The sequence below is a fragment of the Cervus canadensis genome, chromosome 9, assembly GCF_019320065.1.
Source record: "Cervus canadensis isolate Bull #8, Minnesota chromosome 9, ASM1932006v1, whole genome shotgun sequence".
In the NCBI taxonomy this organism is placed as follows: Eukaryota; Metazoa; Chordata; class Mammalia; order Artiodactyla; family Cervidae; genus Cervus; species Cervus canadensis.
Window position 1 is genome coordinate 60056324 of NC_057394.1, and position 16709 is coordinate 60073032.

Here is a 16709-nt window from a genome sequence, read left to right on the forward strand (position 1 = left end):
GTTTATTTAGATTATAAGTACTAAGTTTATTTAGATTATAAACACATTATAAGTACTTTAGAGTAAAAAGTTTAATACAGCTTGGCTCTGAATAACAGAACAATGATTTCCCAGGCCAGGCATTTATCAACCCTCCACAGGGAAAGTTTTCTAATTCATATATTCCTTCCTAAGAGGATGCTTCTCTCTTTCCCATTCTCTTCTTCTATAGTAAGAATTCTACTGTAGTAAGCCACTGTAATTGAAGAGTCCATGTCACAATATTTAATAGATGTAGACCACATGTTTTAAAAAACAGGACAACATGGCTCTAATCAAAAGCAGGGAAAAAATAATTTTCAGCATTGTCTACGGACAAAATCCTCAAACACACCTACCATAATCAGCTGGTGTATAATTCAGAAGTTCAAATCTCCAGTGTTTGTAGCTTGAATAATTCTGGTACATATCAAATATTTCTCGGGTAAATTGTTGGCAGATATCACCTAAAAGAAAATTTAAAAATATTCAGTCAGTATACATTTTCCAAAGAAGACATACAGATGGACAACAGGCACATGAAAAGATGCTCAACATCACTAATTATTAGAGAAATGCAAATCAAAACTACAAAGGAGGTATCGATTCACACTGGTCAGAATGGCCACCATTAAAAAGTCTATGAATAACAAATGCTGGAGAAGGTGTGGAGAGAAAGGAACCCACCAACAATGCTGGTGTACATTGCTACAGTGTACATGAATGTAAACTGGTACAGTCACTATGGAAAACTAAAAATAGAGTTGCCATATGACTCAGCAATCCTATTCCTGGGCATATATCTGGAGAAAACCCTAATATGAAAAGGCACATGCACCCCAGTGTTCATTGCAGCATAATTTACAATAGCCGAGACATGGAAACAGCATAAATGTCCACCGACTGATGAATATATAAAGAAGGTCTGGTACACATATACAGTGGAATACTACTCAGCCATAGAAAAGAACAAAGTAATGCCGTCTGCACCGCAATATGGATGGACCTAGAGATTATCTTACAAAGTGAAGGAAGTCAGAAAAGAAAGACAGACAAATATCAAATGATATCGCTTCTATGTGGAATCTAAAATATGACTCAAATGAACTGATTTATGAGACAGAAACAGACTTACAGATACAGACATCAAATTTATATTTACCAAAAGGAATAGGGGATGAGGAGGCATAAATAAGAAGTCGGGGATTAGCAGACACATAATACTATATACATAATAGATCAACAACAATGTTCTGCTGTATAGCACACTAGAATATATTCAATATCCTATAATAAACCAATAAAAAATATGAAAAAGAATATATATATAGGTGTAACCGAATCACTGTATACTAGAAACTAAGACAACACTGTAAATCAACTATACTTCAATAAAAAAAAAATTTCTGCTTTTTCTAGGAAAAGAAATTCCAGGAAATTTTAGGAAAGTCCTCCTTGAAAGGCCCCTTAGGAGTTGAGAAGTAACTACTTCCAAAGGGAAACACATTTAACAAACTTTTAAAGTTATAGTGTGTCAAATCAAGGTAACATTCAAGTATTTTTTAAGATCATTTACAATAAAATTATTTTATTGACCTCCAGTCGTTCTTCCAGATGTCACTTCTAAAATAACATCATTTTTGTCATATTTCTCCTTTGGCAGTAGACTCTGGAAAAGCTGAAAAAGGGAGAAAAATCAGTATTAGTGTGTATAGTTTCCATGGTATGCTGTTATTACTTGAACTTAGATAAGAGATTCCCAAATATTAATAAAATCAGTAATTAATAAAATCATAGATCATCCCAAGAGGTCTGGCTTTAATAAGTAGACCTAATTAGGCCTAAGATAAGCAATCAATTAACATTAAACAATGAAGTTACTTGTTGGGATAGTTTCTACAATGCTATCAGATTATCTCAATTTTCTAAAACGCAGAAGTTCAGATCAAAGTCCAGGGTTCCATTCAATTTTCTTCAGATTCTGCTTCTAGTAGTCCTGAACAGTAGCTTCTTTCATCTAATGAAAGAAAGCTTTCAAAGTATTCATATGGAGAAAATGAGGACTTTTCATATATGATTACATGTTCTCTCCCGCAATAAATGCCAGTGCCAGGCCATGCCCTGTCTTCTCAGCAGAGTTGCTATTTAAAGAGTAGATTGAGGACTCCCAAGATAAGGCTCAAATATCTTCTCAGTGTAATAAGAAAAAGAGGGACTTTCTGATAAAGAAAGTAACCAATTTCCCTCTTAGGAAGAAAAAGGAAGCAGCTTTATTTTTATTATTACTAAAAGGTCTTTCAAATCAAACTGAAATTACCCATGTATCATGACTGTTCCTACTGACAGTTTTTGAAATAGTCCATCTCTGCTAGAAATGTTATGGCCTGATGGAGAGAATATTAGACTAGGAGTCAGATGTCTGACTTCTGTTTTTGACTAGCTGTTTCCATCAGGGAAAAAAATATTGATATCTCCACCACATCCTCCTCAACCCCTCAAAAAGCCCTTCCAGAGATTATTATCATACTAAATGAAGTAAGCCAGGCAGAGAAAGACAAATATCATATACTGTTGCTTATCTGTGGAATCTTAAAAAAAAAAAAAAAAAGGATACAAATGAACTTATTTACAAAACAGAAATAGATGCACAGACATAGAAAACAAACTTAGGGTCATCAAAGGGAAAAGAGGAGGGAAAAGTTAAGAGTCTGGGAGTTGGTGATGGACAGGGAGGCCTGGCATGCTGCGATTCATGGGGTCGCAAAGAGTCGGACACGACTGAGTGACTGAACTGAACTGAACTGATACTACTATCTATAAAATAAACAACAAGGACCTACTGAATAGAAGAGGGAATTATACTGAAAATTTTGTAACAACCTATAAGGAAAAAGAAGCTGAGAAAGAAGATATGTGTGTGTGTGTGTGTGTGAATTATACTGAAAATTTTGTAACAACCTATAAGGAAAAAGAAGCTGAGAAAGAAGATGTGTGTGTGTGTGTGTGTGTGACAGAATAACTGTACTCTACACTTGAAACTAACACAACATTGTAAATCAACTGTACTTCAATTAAAAAGAAAAGCCCATCTACTGGATTCCTAGAGTAGGGAAGACTGAAGGTAGGAGGATGGCAAACAGGACAAAGGGGAACATAAGATGCAGTGCTGTATCTTCATTTTCTTTTAGACAATCCATCCACTGAGCTAGAAAGGGCTAAAGACTTACATTAACCCATTGTCTCTACAGTCTTGGATTCGTTCCATAATTAACCTAAGCAGCATGGACCACTCCCTCTTTCTAAGACTTAAAAACCCTGGACTCCTCCCCTTGTTGAAGTAGATTCAGTTTTGGAATACTTTTGCCTGGAGGTAGGGGGCTTGTTCTTTTCTTTGCCATCACAATCTCTTCACTCAATCTCATTCTGTTGTAAATTACAGCACTAAACCCAACATTATCAATCTTTCTAAGAGAAGACTTAATAAAACTGGTGTTCAAAAAGTACTTTAAGCACCAAAACATAATCTAGCAAGAACAGTATTCCTTTATATTCACAGTATTAGGTTCAGTTTACCTCTTAAAACATACCTCACTGTATAACATGTTGATTTTCTGAGCAATGGTTTGCCTCTCTTCCAATGCAAGTTCTTGTAGCTGTTTTTCATCTTGTTTATTCAGACCTACAAACCATCAAATAATAGTAAAAATGTTCAAATACTCACCAAGAAACTTTTAAATAGCTACCTAATCTCAATCTACTGAATTTTATCTTGTGAAGGCAAGGGATTATAAAAAAGAACTATTAACACTAGTTAGAGAATATCAATTAAGTATTTGGTAAGTATGTCCAAAAAACTTGGGTGAAAACAAGTATAATCTTGCTCCAAAGAGCTGGTGATATGAACGTCTATAAGTAAATATAAAAATCAGTGATGAGGTCTTCCCAGCCCAAATAAGCTAAGTTTCAGAGTAAATTGGGGTGACTACTTGTCTAAAGGTCGCAGCCATTGGTTAGCCCACTGAGTACCCTAGCATGGCTAGAACCTCCATTTTTTTAAGTCAGAAATAAGAACTCTTAAAATTTTGAACGCTCTTAAAAATGCTCATCCTTAGTAAACATTTTTTTAAAACACCACATGGGTCAAAAACCCACACATCTTGGCGACCTCTGCTTTATGGAAAGAATGGTTCTTTTCACATTTCAAAGCAGAAAATTAAATCCTGGAACTCACAGAACAAGCTCTCAATGAGATAGTGGCCAAAACAGGGTGAATCCCATAACCTCTGACCCCATTGCTTTAGATGCCTAGAGACTGATGTGTGCTAAATGATTTTTTTTGATTCTTAATAATTAAAAAAATTAGAAATGAAGACTCATAAAAGACAGAAGGCTCTCTAAAATCCTTCTCTAATCATGGAAGTCACCGGGGTCTGGTGGAATTCTATGCCTCATTCCGTCTTTCAACATTTAACACTGGCTCTAGTTGCTGGGGACCCGAGGATGAATAAAACACGGTTCAGGTCTCAAGGGGCTCAGTCTGCTGGCAGAGATGGACACACTCACCTGGTTACAAGAGGCAGTAAGAGCGGTGCCACTGAGGCCTGAAGGGTGGTCTAGCCGAAGAGTCCTAAACACGGTGCCATCTGAACTGCATCTCTTCCTTTTGTGTGTGTGTGTGATCTCAGCTCCCTGACCAGGGATCAGACCCGCACTGCCTGTACTGGGAGGTGAGGTCTCAACCACGGGACCACCAGGAGGTCCCTGGCCTCAATTTCTAATTATAAATGGCCTGTTGCAGAACTGTACCATCACTGCTGGCCTCGCCTTGTGCCCGTAAGCCTCAGACGGTAGCCAGGCTGCCATGACTCAATGTGTCGGCTGGGTCAAAGGTGTGCCAGAAAAACCTGCTGATTTGCAACCATATAAAATTACTTTTGTGGTCTTTTATTCCTTACTGAACTGTAAAAGCCAACCTGTAAAATCAGTTTCACCAGATTCAATTCATTGTCAAGAGATCCAAGAGTCTATTATACCCTGTGTCTGGTGCTGCAGGAAATAAAAATAAGACACAGGCCCTGTACTTGAGGCTTAGGGAAAGGGACTGAAGTTAAGACAATTACATAAAGGATCAGAACACAAAACAGAGAAAGGTAATCATACTTGTTTTACAGAGGGGAGTGAAGCCAAAGTATGATATTCAAGCCATACTTTGTAAGTAGACTGAATTTCAAGAAGATGAAATTGGTGGGTTAACATGAGCAAAGATATGGGATGGTCTGAGTATATCCAGGAAATGGCAAATTGTCTATTTTGGTCAGAAGATAGAACATGCAAAGGGAATTAATAGACTACAGAGAGAGGTGGGGGTCACTCTGTGGGGACTCTTAAATGCCAAGCCAAACAATCTATATTTACAGGCAATGGGATTTACTGAAAATTCAGCAGGGAAGTAGTATAGTTAAGGTTGTACTTAGGCTGGGAACCCCTCATAGCTCAGTTGGTAAAGAATCCGCCTGCCGTCAGGAGACCCTGGTTTGATTCCCGGGGCAGGAAGATCCTCTGCAGAAGGGATAGGCTACCCAACTCCAGTATTCTTGGGCTTCCCTTGTGGCTCAGCTGGTACAGAATCTACCTTCAATGCGGGAGACCTGGGTTGGGAAGATCCCCTGGAGAAGGGAAAGGCTACCCACTGCAGTATTCTGGTCTGGAGAATTCCATGGACTGCACAGTCCATGCAGTCACTAAGAGTTGGACATGACTGAGCGATCACTCACTAGGCTGGAAAAGCTTGGAGATGAGACTACAAGTTAGGAATTTATTGTAGGCATCTTTGATGAGCTATAAGGAAGATATAAAGCAGTGGAAAGAATAGGAGAAGACTCATACAAGATATATTACAGAGGTAGACTCTATATTGGACTTTGAATCCTTGGGCAGTGAATAAGAGTAGCAGCTGTGGAATCTCATAGATTGGGTTCAAATCCCTGCTCCTCTCTGGACTAGCTAAGTGACCTTTGGCATTTTAACCTCTCGGTTTCTTCATCTATAAAGTGGGAATATTAATAAAAATTCCTACCTCATAAGGTCATTGTGAGCATTCAAATGATATTAATATTTGCAAAATACTTAGCTTAGTGCCTGGCACATAGTAAGACTTAGTAAATGTAGCTATTATCACTATTATTATAAAACAGCAGAACTGTAGTAGAAACTTTAGGAGCAATCTACTAATTGAGTCTACTAATATTGCATGATACAAATGTGGCTGAAAGAGTTTGCGTCAGTTTAATTTGGAAAACATTTAGTAAGCTCCTATTATGTGCAATAGGGTTTGATCCCTGAGTTGGGAATATTCCCTGGAGAAGGGAATGGCAACCCACTCCAGTATTCTTGCCTGGAAAATTCCATGGACAGAGGAGCCTGGCGGGCTACATATAGTCCATGGGGTCGCAAAGAGTTGGACATGACTGAGTGACTAACATGCATAATATGTGCAAGCAACTTTCCCAAGTAATTACAAATTTGAGAGGAATTATGCAAAGGAGTAAAAAATAATACACATTAAAAGAGGTGAGAAGGGCTTCCCTGGTGGTCCAGTGGTTAAGAATCCGCCTTTCAGTGCAGGGGGCATGGGTTAATCCCGGGTCTGGGAAGATCCCAGACGCTGCGGGGCAACTAAGCTTGTGCACAACTACTGAAGCCCGAAAGCCCTAGGGCTTGTGCTCCACAAAAAGAGAAGCCAGCACAATGAGAAGCCCGTGAACCGCAACTAGAGAGCGGTCCCGGAACTAGAGAAAGACTGTACACAGCAAGAAACACCCAGTGCAGCCAACAATAAAATAAATACATAAAAATTTTTTAAAATATATGCATAAAAAATAAATATATGCATATTAAAAAAAAAAAGAGGTAAGAAACTCACAGGACCACTAATAGAAGGCAGAAAAAGGTTAAGGGTTTGGACATCCAGGACTTTACAGGTATAACTGTGACTGGCTGCAATATTGCTTAACATCTCTAAGGCTTAATGAAACAGGATGATACACAGAATAAAGCTTATAAACTAAACTAAAAGCTAATAGCAAAGTAAGTGTTGAATCCCAGGTTAATCCATTATACTTTTTTCTCAACTTCCATATATTTTGGAAACTGTTTATAAAAGAAAAATGTTAAGACAATAATATTAAGAGATACTAAAATTGAAAATTAACACCTCTCACATTATGTATATAAAATTAACTCAAATAGATCAATGACCTAAATATAAGGGCTAAAAATATAAAACTCTTGGAGTAAAACACAGATCTGAATCTTTGTGACTGTGGGTTTCTTAGATATGGCACCAAAACACAAACAAGAGGGAAGAAAAAAAGATAAACCTCATCAAAATGAAAAACAGTGGTGCTTCAAAGGACGACGCACAGAATGGAAGAAAAATTCTGAAAATAACGTATCTGATAAGGAACTTGTATCTATAACATAAAGAACTCTTACAACTCAATAATAAAAAAAGACAACTCAATTAAAAAATGGGCAAAGGATTTAAAGAGTCATTTATCCAAAGGTGACATACAATAGGTACATTCATCAGAGAAATGAAAGTCAAAATCACAGTAAGATACCATCTCACACACTAGGATGGCTAGAATCACAAAAGTGGATCACAAAGGTTGGAGAGGATGTGGAGAAACCTGAATTCTCATACATGGGAGATGGAATGTAAAATGGTGCAGCCACTTAGGAAAACCTGTCAGGCAGTTCCTCAAAAGATTAACCCTGGAGTTACCACACAACAATATATGTCCACACAAAAACTTGTACACAAGTATTCGTAACAGCATTGTGCATAGTAACCAAAAAGTGGAAACAAATCAATAACCAACAACTGACGAATGGATAAATAAAACGTGAGATATCTATACAATGGGACATAATTCATCAATAAAAAGAAATGACGCCCAGAAACATGCTGCAACGAAATTGAACCTTAAACATATCCTAAATGAAAGAAGCCAATCACATATGGTAACATATTGGATGATTCCATTTATATAAAATGCCTGAAATAAGTAACTGGGTAGACAGAAAGTAAGGCTGGTAGGGGTGGCGGGATTGGGATGAGATGGCTAAAGGGTGCAGGGTTTCCTCTGAGGGTGATGAAACAATTCCTGTACCACACGAGCCCTCTGATGGGGTAGAAATTGTAGTTTTGAGTCCATGGCATGTAGCATCTAGGACAGTGCTCAACAAAGATCTATTCAATAAATTAAAGCTTCTGAAAAGGTCAGTATTCAGTCTCCCAGACCTTAACAGCATCTCGGCGAGTACCATGAGGACCTCAGTCTCATAGTAGGAGTTACTCTTTAGTAACTGTCAGACACCCAGACTACAGTACAGAATCCTGTCCTTTCCAATTGTAGGGCTTATTACTTGTCGGTTTTTTAAGAGCTTGAGTTCAATATAGCTTTAACTTAGAGACTCAATCCTGTACTTGTACACACACACATCTTTTACCTACTTTTACACATTGATTCTAATTCTTCAATGGCTTGTTCAGCCTCCTGAATTTCTTTGTAAATGACCGCAAGCGGGGCCAGCTCAGCATGCCTTCGAGTCAAGGACCTCCGGTCCCCTTCACTGGCAGAGATGTGTTGCAAACAATGATCAAGTGTTTGGTACTCCTTACTCAGGTCCTCCATATATTTTTGTAGTGCTTTATGCTTCCAGAGCATGCTGGTATCTTGATGACAGTATCTCCTGGAGCAATTCTTATTTAACAGATGATGGAGAACGTGATTCCTGTTTCGCCTAAAGACCCACAGCCTTGTGTCAAGAGGGCTCTGTGTAAGCTGATGAGAATGGTGATGGACGTGGCACTGGAGGTGACCATTAAGAGACAGATGTCTAAAAAGCCAGGTAACTAGGTGACGATTCATCTCAGCGTCTGAAACAAAATAAGCGCAAGTTGAAAAATATCAACTCCACAGACAGAAAAACTAGGAGGAACCTCAAGCAATCTAGCTCAGTTCACTGCCTCAGCCAGCTCCAAACATAGTCCCCAAATTCAATAATCCACAAAGGAAAACGATTCTTCAAATCTCTGAATCAAACAAAATAAATGAAGACAGCAGTTCCACCCACTCACCATATATAGTTAACTAAGGCAAATGAGTAAGAGTATAATGAATAAATATATCAATAGAATAGGTTGTATCACCTATTTCTTATAACATATCCAGAATCTAAAATTGAGTGTGTGAATAAGCACAAGTACAAAATAACCATGCAAACTTAGGTGGCTCACATATTAACAGATTTTTTAATTTGAAGGAAATACTACTTCCTTGTCTAATACTTTAATTTTAGGTACCCAGATGCCCAAGGAGTCAAGTAACTTAATCATGATTATTCATTCATTCTACCAGTTTCAGGCAGAGTTGAGGTGAATACAAGTTGCCTGTTCAGAGCTCAGTGTTTTTCATTCCCAACTATGCAATCTCTCTTCAAAGATGCTTCCCTTTTAGCTGAGATTCAACGGATAAAAACGTTACATATTAATAGTAAAAAATGTAGAAATTTGGCTTAAAAAAAAAAGACAATGAAGCTAATTATACTAAATGAAAAAAGCAGATTAAAAAACAATATATTATCAATTAGGTTTTCAAAATTTCTACAGTATACACAATACATGGATTTATGGGGACATAACCCCTCATAATTGAGGAAGATTTTTATTTTGAAAAAGGAAAACTAGATAAAAATACACACCAAAATGTTAATATTATGGTCTCTAGTTGTGAGATTATGGATACTTTTCCTTTTTCCCCTACTTTTTAGTGTTTTCTGAATTTCCTATACATGCAGCACATAGTATTTTTACAATCAAGGAAAAAATTACTTAAAAAATTACAAGTTAGGTGAATTTGGCTGTGTCCAATAACTATCTGTTCTCCTTCCCTCTAACAGAGATAACTAAAAGAGCTAACAAAGGTACACAATTGTGATTGTTGAATAAGAAAGGGAGAAGATAAAATGTTCTAAGAAAAATACTTTGCCCCTAGAATCCTGAGGTTCGAATTTGAAATAAGGGTCAAAACTGATCAGAATCAACCTTTATTATCTCCAGTGTTCCTACTATCCTAGGTGTTATTAATATATTAGTTCAGTTTATCATTGTAAGTCGGCTAACTTGGATATCATTATTTCCTAGGAAATAGAATGGTGTCTAAAATATTCAAAGTTTGCAGGGTTCTGCTAACAAAATGTAACTTAATCACACTTTAAAAAGGGCACCAATGTCCAGTAGCCACAAATGCTAGTCCTCCAGCAGGAGTTACTACTCGTCTTCACATTGAGACAGGCTGGGACCTGGGACCCCCTTGGTGCAGGGCTACCATTCTTGCACCTGGACAAACACCTCCAGGAGCAACTAAATAGGAAGAACTATAAGGGACTTAAAATAACTGCATGCATGCGCAGTTGGGGCAAACTCTGAACAACTAGATACAGAGACCAAAAAGCCCAACTGCCACCTCCCAAGAGCCTGAAGAGCTGGAAGTAAAAGCATGGTAGTGGGCTTGACCCCTCAAAGGGATGGACAGACCACTTAAGCTACCCCCGCTTCCGACCCTCGGACACGAACAAGCTCGCCTATCTCTCTCCACCCCCAGCAAGTGAGCAAGGAAGCAACCTTGTTCTGGCTGCCCCCTGCTGTAGCAGGAGCCTCAATAAAGCCTTGTCTCCATTTCCTGACTAGCCTCTTTACACTTTCTAGTGATTAAGGAGGCCAAGAACCCTGATGGGTAGCAACATCTAGTCTCCATCACAAAAGGTGTGTCCATTTGAAAAAGGACAGAGAAAAAAACGGCAAAAAGCTTTTTGTTGAAACACTTCTAGCTAGAGTTCCTTTTTAGGAATAGTTAGTAGAAGGGGGAGGACAGAGGGTGAGATGGCTGGATGGTATCATCGACTCAATAGACAGGAGTCTAGGCAAACTCCCAGAGATAGTGAAGGGCAGGGAAGCCTGGTGAAGGGTCGGACACCACTGAGCGGCAGAATAAGTGAAATACCTCTCTAGGTCGTGCACTTCAATGCTAAGTAACCCCCAGGACCTTCACCCTCTAGGGTTATCTATACTTGAGAACTGCAAGTCTTCTCCATCACCCCTCAGCCCCTCGCCCCCATACACACAAACAGTTAACAAGATTAATCTGAAATTCTAGGAACGCTCAGCCTCTGCAACTCAGAAGCGACATTAAGCCGGCACGAGGGTATCACGTGTAAGTTACGCTAGGTTACTCGGTATCAGGAATGATCCCAAATGGAGGCACCATGGGAGGGGAAAAAGCTAGAGAAAGAAAATAGATTTTTAAGATCAGCAAAGAGAAATGAACTCTGAGTACTTAAAAAAAATTAAGGACACTAGGTTTCCTTACTGAAGTCGGAACCTTCTGTGATCCACTACATTTCAGCCCAGCGGTCACCGGATCCCTTTCACCTCCGGGTTCACCCAGTCTGGGTTAGAGCCCGACCCCGCCTCCTCGGGCGTCTCCACTCCTCTGCGGAAGGAGTCCTTGAGTGTGCGCAACAAGCTAACAGAGAAAACGATACAGCAAGAAAACTCCCCACGAGACGGCCGTGGGCTTGCTCATCTGGAGTCGGAACCCAAAGTGTGGCTTGCCAGGGGAGGGAGAGGGGAGGTGTGCGGGGCACGGGGGCCCGCGTGTTGAATGAACCACGACTCCCGGGAGCGCCGGCCCGGGAGTCCTGGGAGTTGTAGTTTCTGTCCGACAGGCGCTCCGCCCCCAGCCCCCTAGGCCGAAGGGGCAGCTTCGTTTTCACAGCTTAAGGCGAGCTCAGAAGGGAGGTTCTCTACAGTTCTGATTAAGAGCTCGAGATATACAAAAATTTCCTTACATGTGGAGCCACTCGAGCAGAGATTCCTGATTTTTTTTAAAATGAGGATTCGAAAGTTTACAGGATTCTGAACGTCAATAGCTGTACTTCTCAGCTTTCCTTGCCTGAGAAAATACCTAATGGCTAGTTGAGACTGTACATGTATATCTTTAAAAAAAATCATACCAGTGCTCAGATAGCGAGTTGTGTTCCACACTTTGTGACCCCCATGGACTATAGGCCTCCAGGCTCCGGTGTCCATTCTCCAAGCAAGAATACTGGAGTGGTTGCCATTTCCTCCTCCAGGAGGTCGTCCCTACACTGGTCAAGCCCTGGTCTCCCACACTGCAGGCAGATTCTTTACCCCTAGCACCACCTGGGAAGCCCTAAATGTCGTAAGGAGGATCCAAAATATGGGAGACCATATATAGTTACAAGTTAGTGACTTTATATCTGTTGTATATGCATAAACAGACTTTGGGGGCTCAATTTAGGTTTGTAAACCATGAGTTAAGTAAAGCATTAAAAAACATAAATAATAAACAATTCCAGCAAAATGCAAATATATTGCCTTACTTTAAATATTCAAGTAGGATACTTATTTACATTGCAGATCACATTTACAAGTCATTTGAACTCTGTGCCTCAGTATTTCTTCCTGAAAAGCAGAGGCAACAAGAATTCCATATTACCAACTTCACAGAATATTTTCTTAGGTTATGAACATAAATATAAAAAAAGGAATTAGGCACAAATATAAATATCTAACATTTATTACCTATTTCAAGGTATCCACTTCTACCAACTACATATTGGATACTATTCTAAATGGCTTAAGCCTTTAATTTAATCCTTACAACAACCCTAAAATAACCCATTTTGCATAAGAGAAAACTATGGCACAGAGAGTTTTAGTAACTTGTCCATGGAAAAGAACTAGTGATAGAGCTTACCTGTCTTGATAATCTATGGCTCTTAAGCTCTGATACTAGCTCCCTCCTCCAGAAAAAAAAGAAAGGAAAGAATTCAGTCATTCATTCAGTAGATATGGAGCACTAATTATGTGCTTCTCACTGTTCTAGACGCGAGAATTTAGCAATGAATAGAAAAGACAAAAGTCTTTGACCTCACAAATTCCAGAAACTGAAAGTCACTCAGTCATGTCTAACTCTTTGCGACCCCATGGACTTCTCCAGGTAAGAACACTGGAGTGGCTAGACGTTCCCTTCTCCAGGGGATCTTCCCAACCCAGGGATCGAACCCAGGTCTCCTGCACTGCAAGCAAATTCTTAACCATTTGAACCACCAAGGAAGCCCTGCAAATTCCAGAGGAACCACATAAACCATTCTCCTAAATTATTCAACAAAATCTTTTGACTTTTTATTTTGATATCTTATTCAAATATATAACTTAAGTAGTACATTTAAGGCTTTCTTCTTAAAAAATAAACCTTAGTGCTATGGACTGAATTGTAACCCTTCCAAATTCAATTTATTAAAGCTAACACTGCTGACAAAGGTCTGTATCGTCAAAGCTATGGTTTCTCCAGCAGTCATGTACAGATGTGAGAGTTGAACCATAAAGAAGGCTGAGTGCCAAAGAATTGATTCTTTTGAACTGTGGTGTTGGAGAAGACTCTTAGAGTCCCTTGGACAGAAGGGAGATCAAACCAGTCAATCCTGAAGGAAATCAACCCTGAATATTCACTGGAAGGACTGATGCTGAAGCTGAGGCTTCAATACTTTGGCAACCTGATGCAGTGAGCCACCTCACTGGAAAAGACCCTGATGCTGGGAAAGATTGAGGGCAGGAGGAGAAGGGGATAACAGACAACGAGATGGTTGGGTGGCATCACTAACTCAAAGGACATGAATTTGAGCGAACTCCAGGAGACGGTGAAGGACAGGGAAGCCTGGTGTATGCACTTCATGGGGTTGCAAAGGGTCGGACATGACTTACTGACTGAACAACAACAGCAATGCAAATACATAACTTAAGTAGTACATATAAAGCCTTCTTTTTAAAAAATAAGCCTTGGTGCTGTGGATGAATTGCATCCCTCCCAAATTCAATATACTAAGGCTAACCTCCCAATATGACTGTACTGGAGATAGGGCCTTTAAGGTGATTAAGTGAAATGAGGTCATATAAGTGGAACCCTATTCTGATATCTTACAAGAAGACACCAGAGAGTCTGCATAGTCTCTCTCGATTCCCTTCTCTTTCACAAGAAGTTAAAGAGGTCACGTGAGCAAACAGCAAGCTAATAGCCACCTACAAGTCAGGAGAAGAGGCCTCAGAATGAAACCTACCTTGCCAGCACCCTGCTTTTGGACTTGCCAGCCTCCAAAACTGTAGACATTTAATATGTAAAAATTTATTGTGATGTACATAAAACTTTATATACTTTATGTTATTTATCTATTTAAAAAAATCATTAAAGAGAATAAACATTGTTTCCTACTCCATGTTTTTTAAAGAAAGTAATGTGGCTACAATTGTATTAATTAGTATGCAAAGATGTCCACAATATATTTAGTAAAAGAGGATTTTTAAAAAACTTATCAAACTATTCTATTTTAAAAACATATATGATGTATATTTACTTAAAAGTCTGGTGGAGGGTTCAGTGGTTAGGACTTCTGCTTTCACTGCTGTTGCCCCAGGTTCAATCCCTGCTCAGGAAACTAAGATCCTGCAGGTCATCCAGAGAGACCCCCCCCGCCAAAAAAAAGTTGGTGGAATTATAGGTAAACTCTACTTTCCTTTTTATAATATTACAAATTTCCAGAAATTTTGTGATGGGTATTGTAAGCAAGAAAGCTATAAAATTTAAAAAAAAAGACATTCTTTCATGTTTGATTGAAAAGCCTTATGGAAGTTACTGTCGAATCATTCTATGAAGTTATGAAGTTATATTTCCAAATGTTCTGATATATTACAGAAAAAAAGTTTCCAAAAATAGTAATAACAGAGGTTTATTCAGTGGGGGAAAAAAATAGCATTTTGATTAAATTAGGAAAGCATATTTCTCACAATCAAGTCAACTATGAACAGTTTTTTTGTTGAATGAGTTTGTAATGGGCAATGCAATTTGGTATCTCTTTGTCAGAAACGAAATGACCTGCTCCCTCCTACCCCCACCCCATCTTGGAGCATGCTAAGACACCAAAATTCGTGGGGCCATTTTTCAGCTCCATTTAGAGCAAAATCTGCCCCAAGCCCAAAGGGGTAGGGAATGGAGATGTTCACTTGGCTTCCTCTCAGAGACTTCCGGATTGTTTTAAAGGTTCTGAGGATACTCTTGTGCCTACAGTGCTAACAGGAGGTTTTCGTTTGTTTAAGATTTGTTTACTTATTTTTGGCTGTGCTGGCTCTTCATTGCTGCGTGTGGGCTTTCTCTAGTTGCGGTGCATGGGTTTCTCACTGTGGCGGCTTCTCTTGTTGCTGAGCATGGACTCTAGGCACCTGGGCTTCTGTAGCTGTGGCTCACCGGCTTCGTTGCTCTGTGGCATGTGGAATTTCCCTGGACCAGGAACTGATGCCATGTCCCAGCGTCCCCTGCATTGGCATGCAGATTCTTAACCCCCAGGGAAGCCAATAGGAGGTTGATTTGTGCCCTTCTGCAGAGATTTCTCATCAATAAAGTGTCTGCTTAGGGCTTTCCAAGAGAGAAGCAGAGCTGTAGACTTTCCTTAACCCTGGATGTTCCTTGGGGAGCTCGACAAGGGTAGGTGTGGAGACTGTTTCAGGCTAAGCTGAAGCCTTTGGTCCTATGTGGGAAATTTACAAAGGCACTGGAAGCAATGTTAAATCCCAGCTCACAAGCTATAATACATGATACTTTTCTGGTTCCCTGGAGTTTGGCCTCTTGACCACATCTTGAGACATTTCACAGTGGGAAGACCGGCAACAGCCTGGGATTTTAATCAGATATATTGCTACTAGAGGAAAAAGTGAAAGAAGTTATTTAGCAATTTAATACAAAACTCAATCTCTCAATAAGATGGTAAAGTAGAAAAACAAAGATTATTCTTTTTGTATTCTCATAAACAATCTTTCTTGAGAGAAGTGGATTATGAAGAATGAAAAGCAGCATTTCTTATTTTCACACATTCATTCAAGTTCTCAAATTTTTCGGCGCTTGAAAAAAATAAAGCTAACAAACACGCCACCTGCTGGCGTTAACTGAGACTAGATCACAAATAATGATCACAGTCAAGAGGTATTGAAATGTCAACTTATACTGTATTCCTTTTACTCTACAAAAAAAAAAAAAAAAGGCAGATCCCGGAAACTCATCTTTTATCCCGTAAACTGGTATTACCCTAGGATGAGGTCAGCTTTGTTAACAAGCTCGTTTCCTGTTGTCTCCTACAACTTCTTGAAATTTCATCTCTTCTTTTTTTCAACCTAGGTTTCAGGCCAAGTATTTTTCTTAAATTTTTTACTTCAGTTTTGAATTCTACATTTCAAATTTTCATTTCAATGAGTTTTGTCTTTCCATCTTTTTCTACTAACAGTAGTCTTCAAATAACCTTTATACGCATTAAAGTACTTTCCAACTTACATCCAAATCCTCCATCGAGGAATACTCTGTAATCTATACTCTGTGTGTAAATAGGTATCTTTTTTTTTCTTTTTATTATGAAAATTTTCAAACATGTTCACAAACAGAACAGTGAAATGACCCCCTCTGCATTCACCATGAATTCTCAATGTTATCAGTTCAGTTTTACCTGCCCTCCTCCATCTGCCTTCTCATACTCACTGGATTAATTTGAAACAAATACAA

General features: G+C 39.0%; 1 protein-coding gene across 2 annotated transcripts in view; it reads right to left on the reverse strand.

The window, feature by feature from the left end:
• Nucleotides 1-11707, reverse strand: part of MTRF1 (mitochondrial translation release factor 1) — a 37508-nt gene extending 25801 nt beyond the window's left edge. The window contains exons 1-5 of one of the 2 annotated variants that reach the window (XM_043477910.1): nucleotides 11454-11705; nucleotides 8537-8962; nucleotides 3606-3697; nucleotides 1615-1696; nucleotides 378-485 (exon numbers count right to left, since the gene is read on the reverse strand). In XM_043477910.1, coding sequence (XP_043333845.1) covers nucleotides 378-485; nucleotides 1615-1696; nucleotides 3606-3697; nucleotides 8537-8954 — 700 coding nt within the window. In that variant the 5' untranslated portion in view covers nucleotides 8955-8962; nucleotides 11454-11705. Of the gene's footprint in view, nucleotides 1-377; nucleotides 486-1614; nucleotides 1697-3605; nucleotides 3698-8536; nucleotides 8963-11453 lie in introns of both variants that reach the window. The other variant, XM_043477911.1, reaches the window with a different exon arrangement.
• Between the last annotated feature and the right edge of the window lie 5002 nt (nucleotides 11708-16709).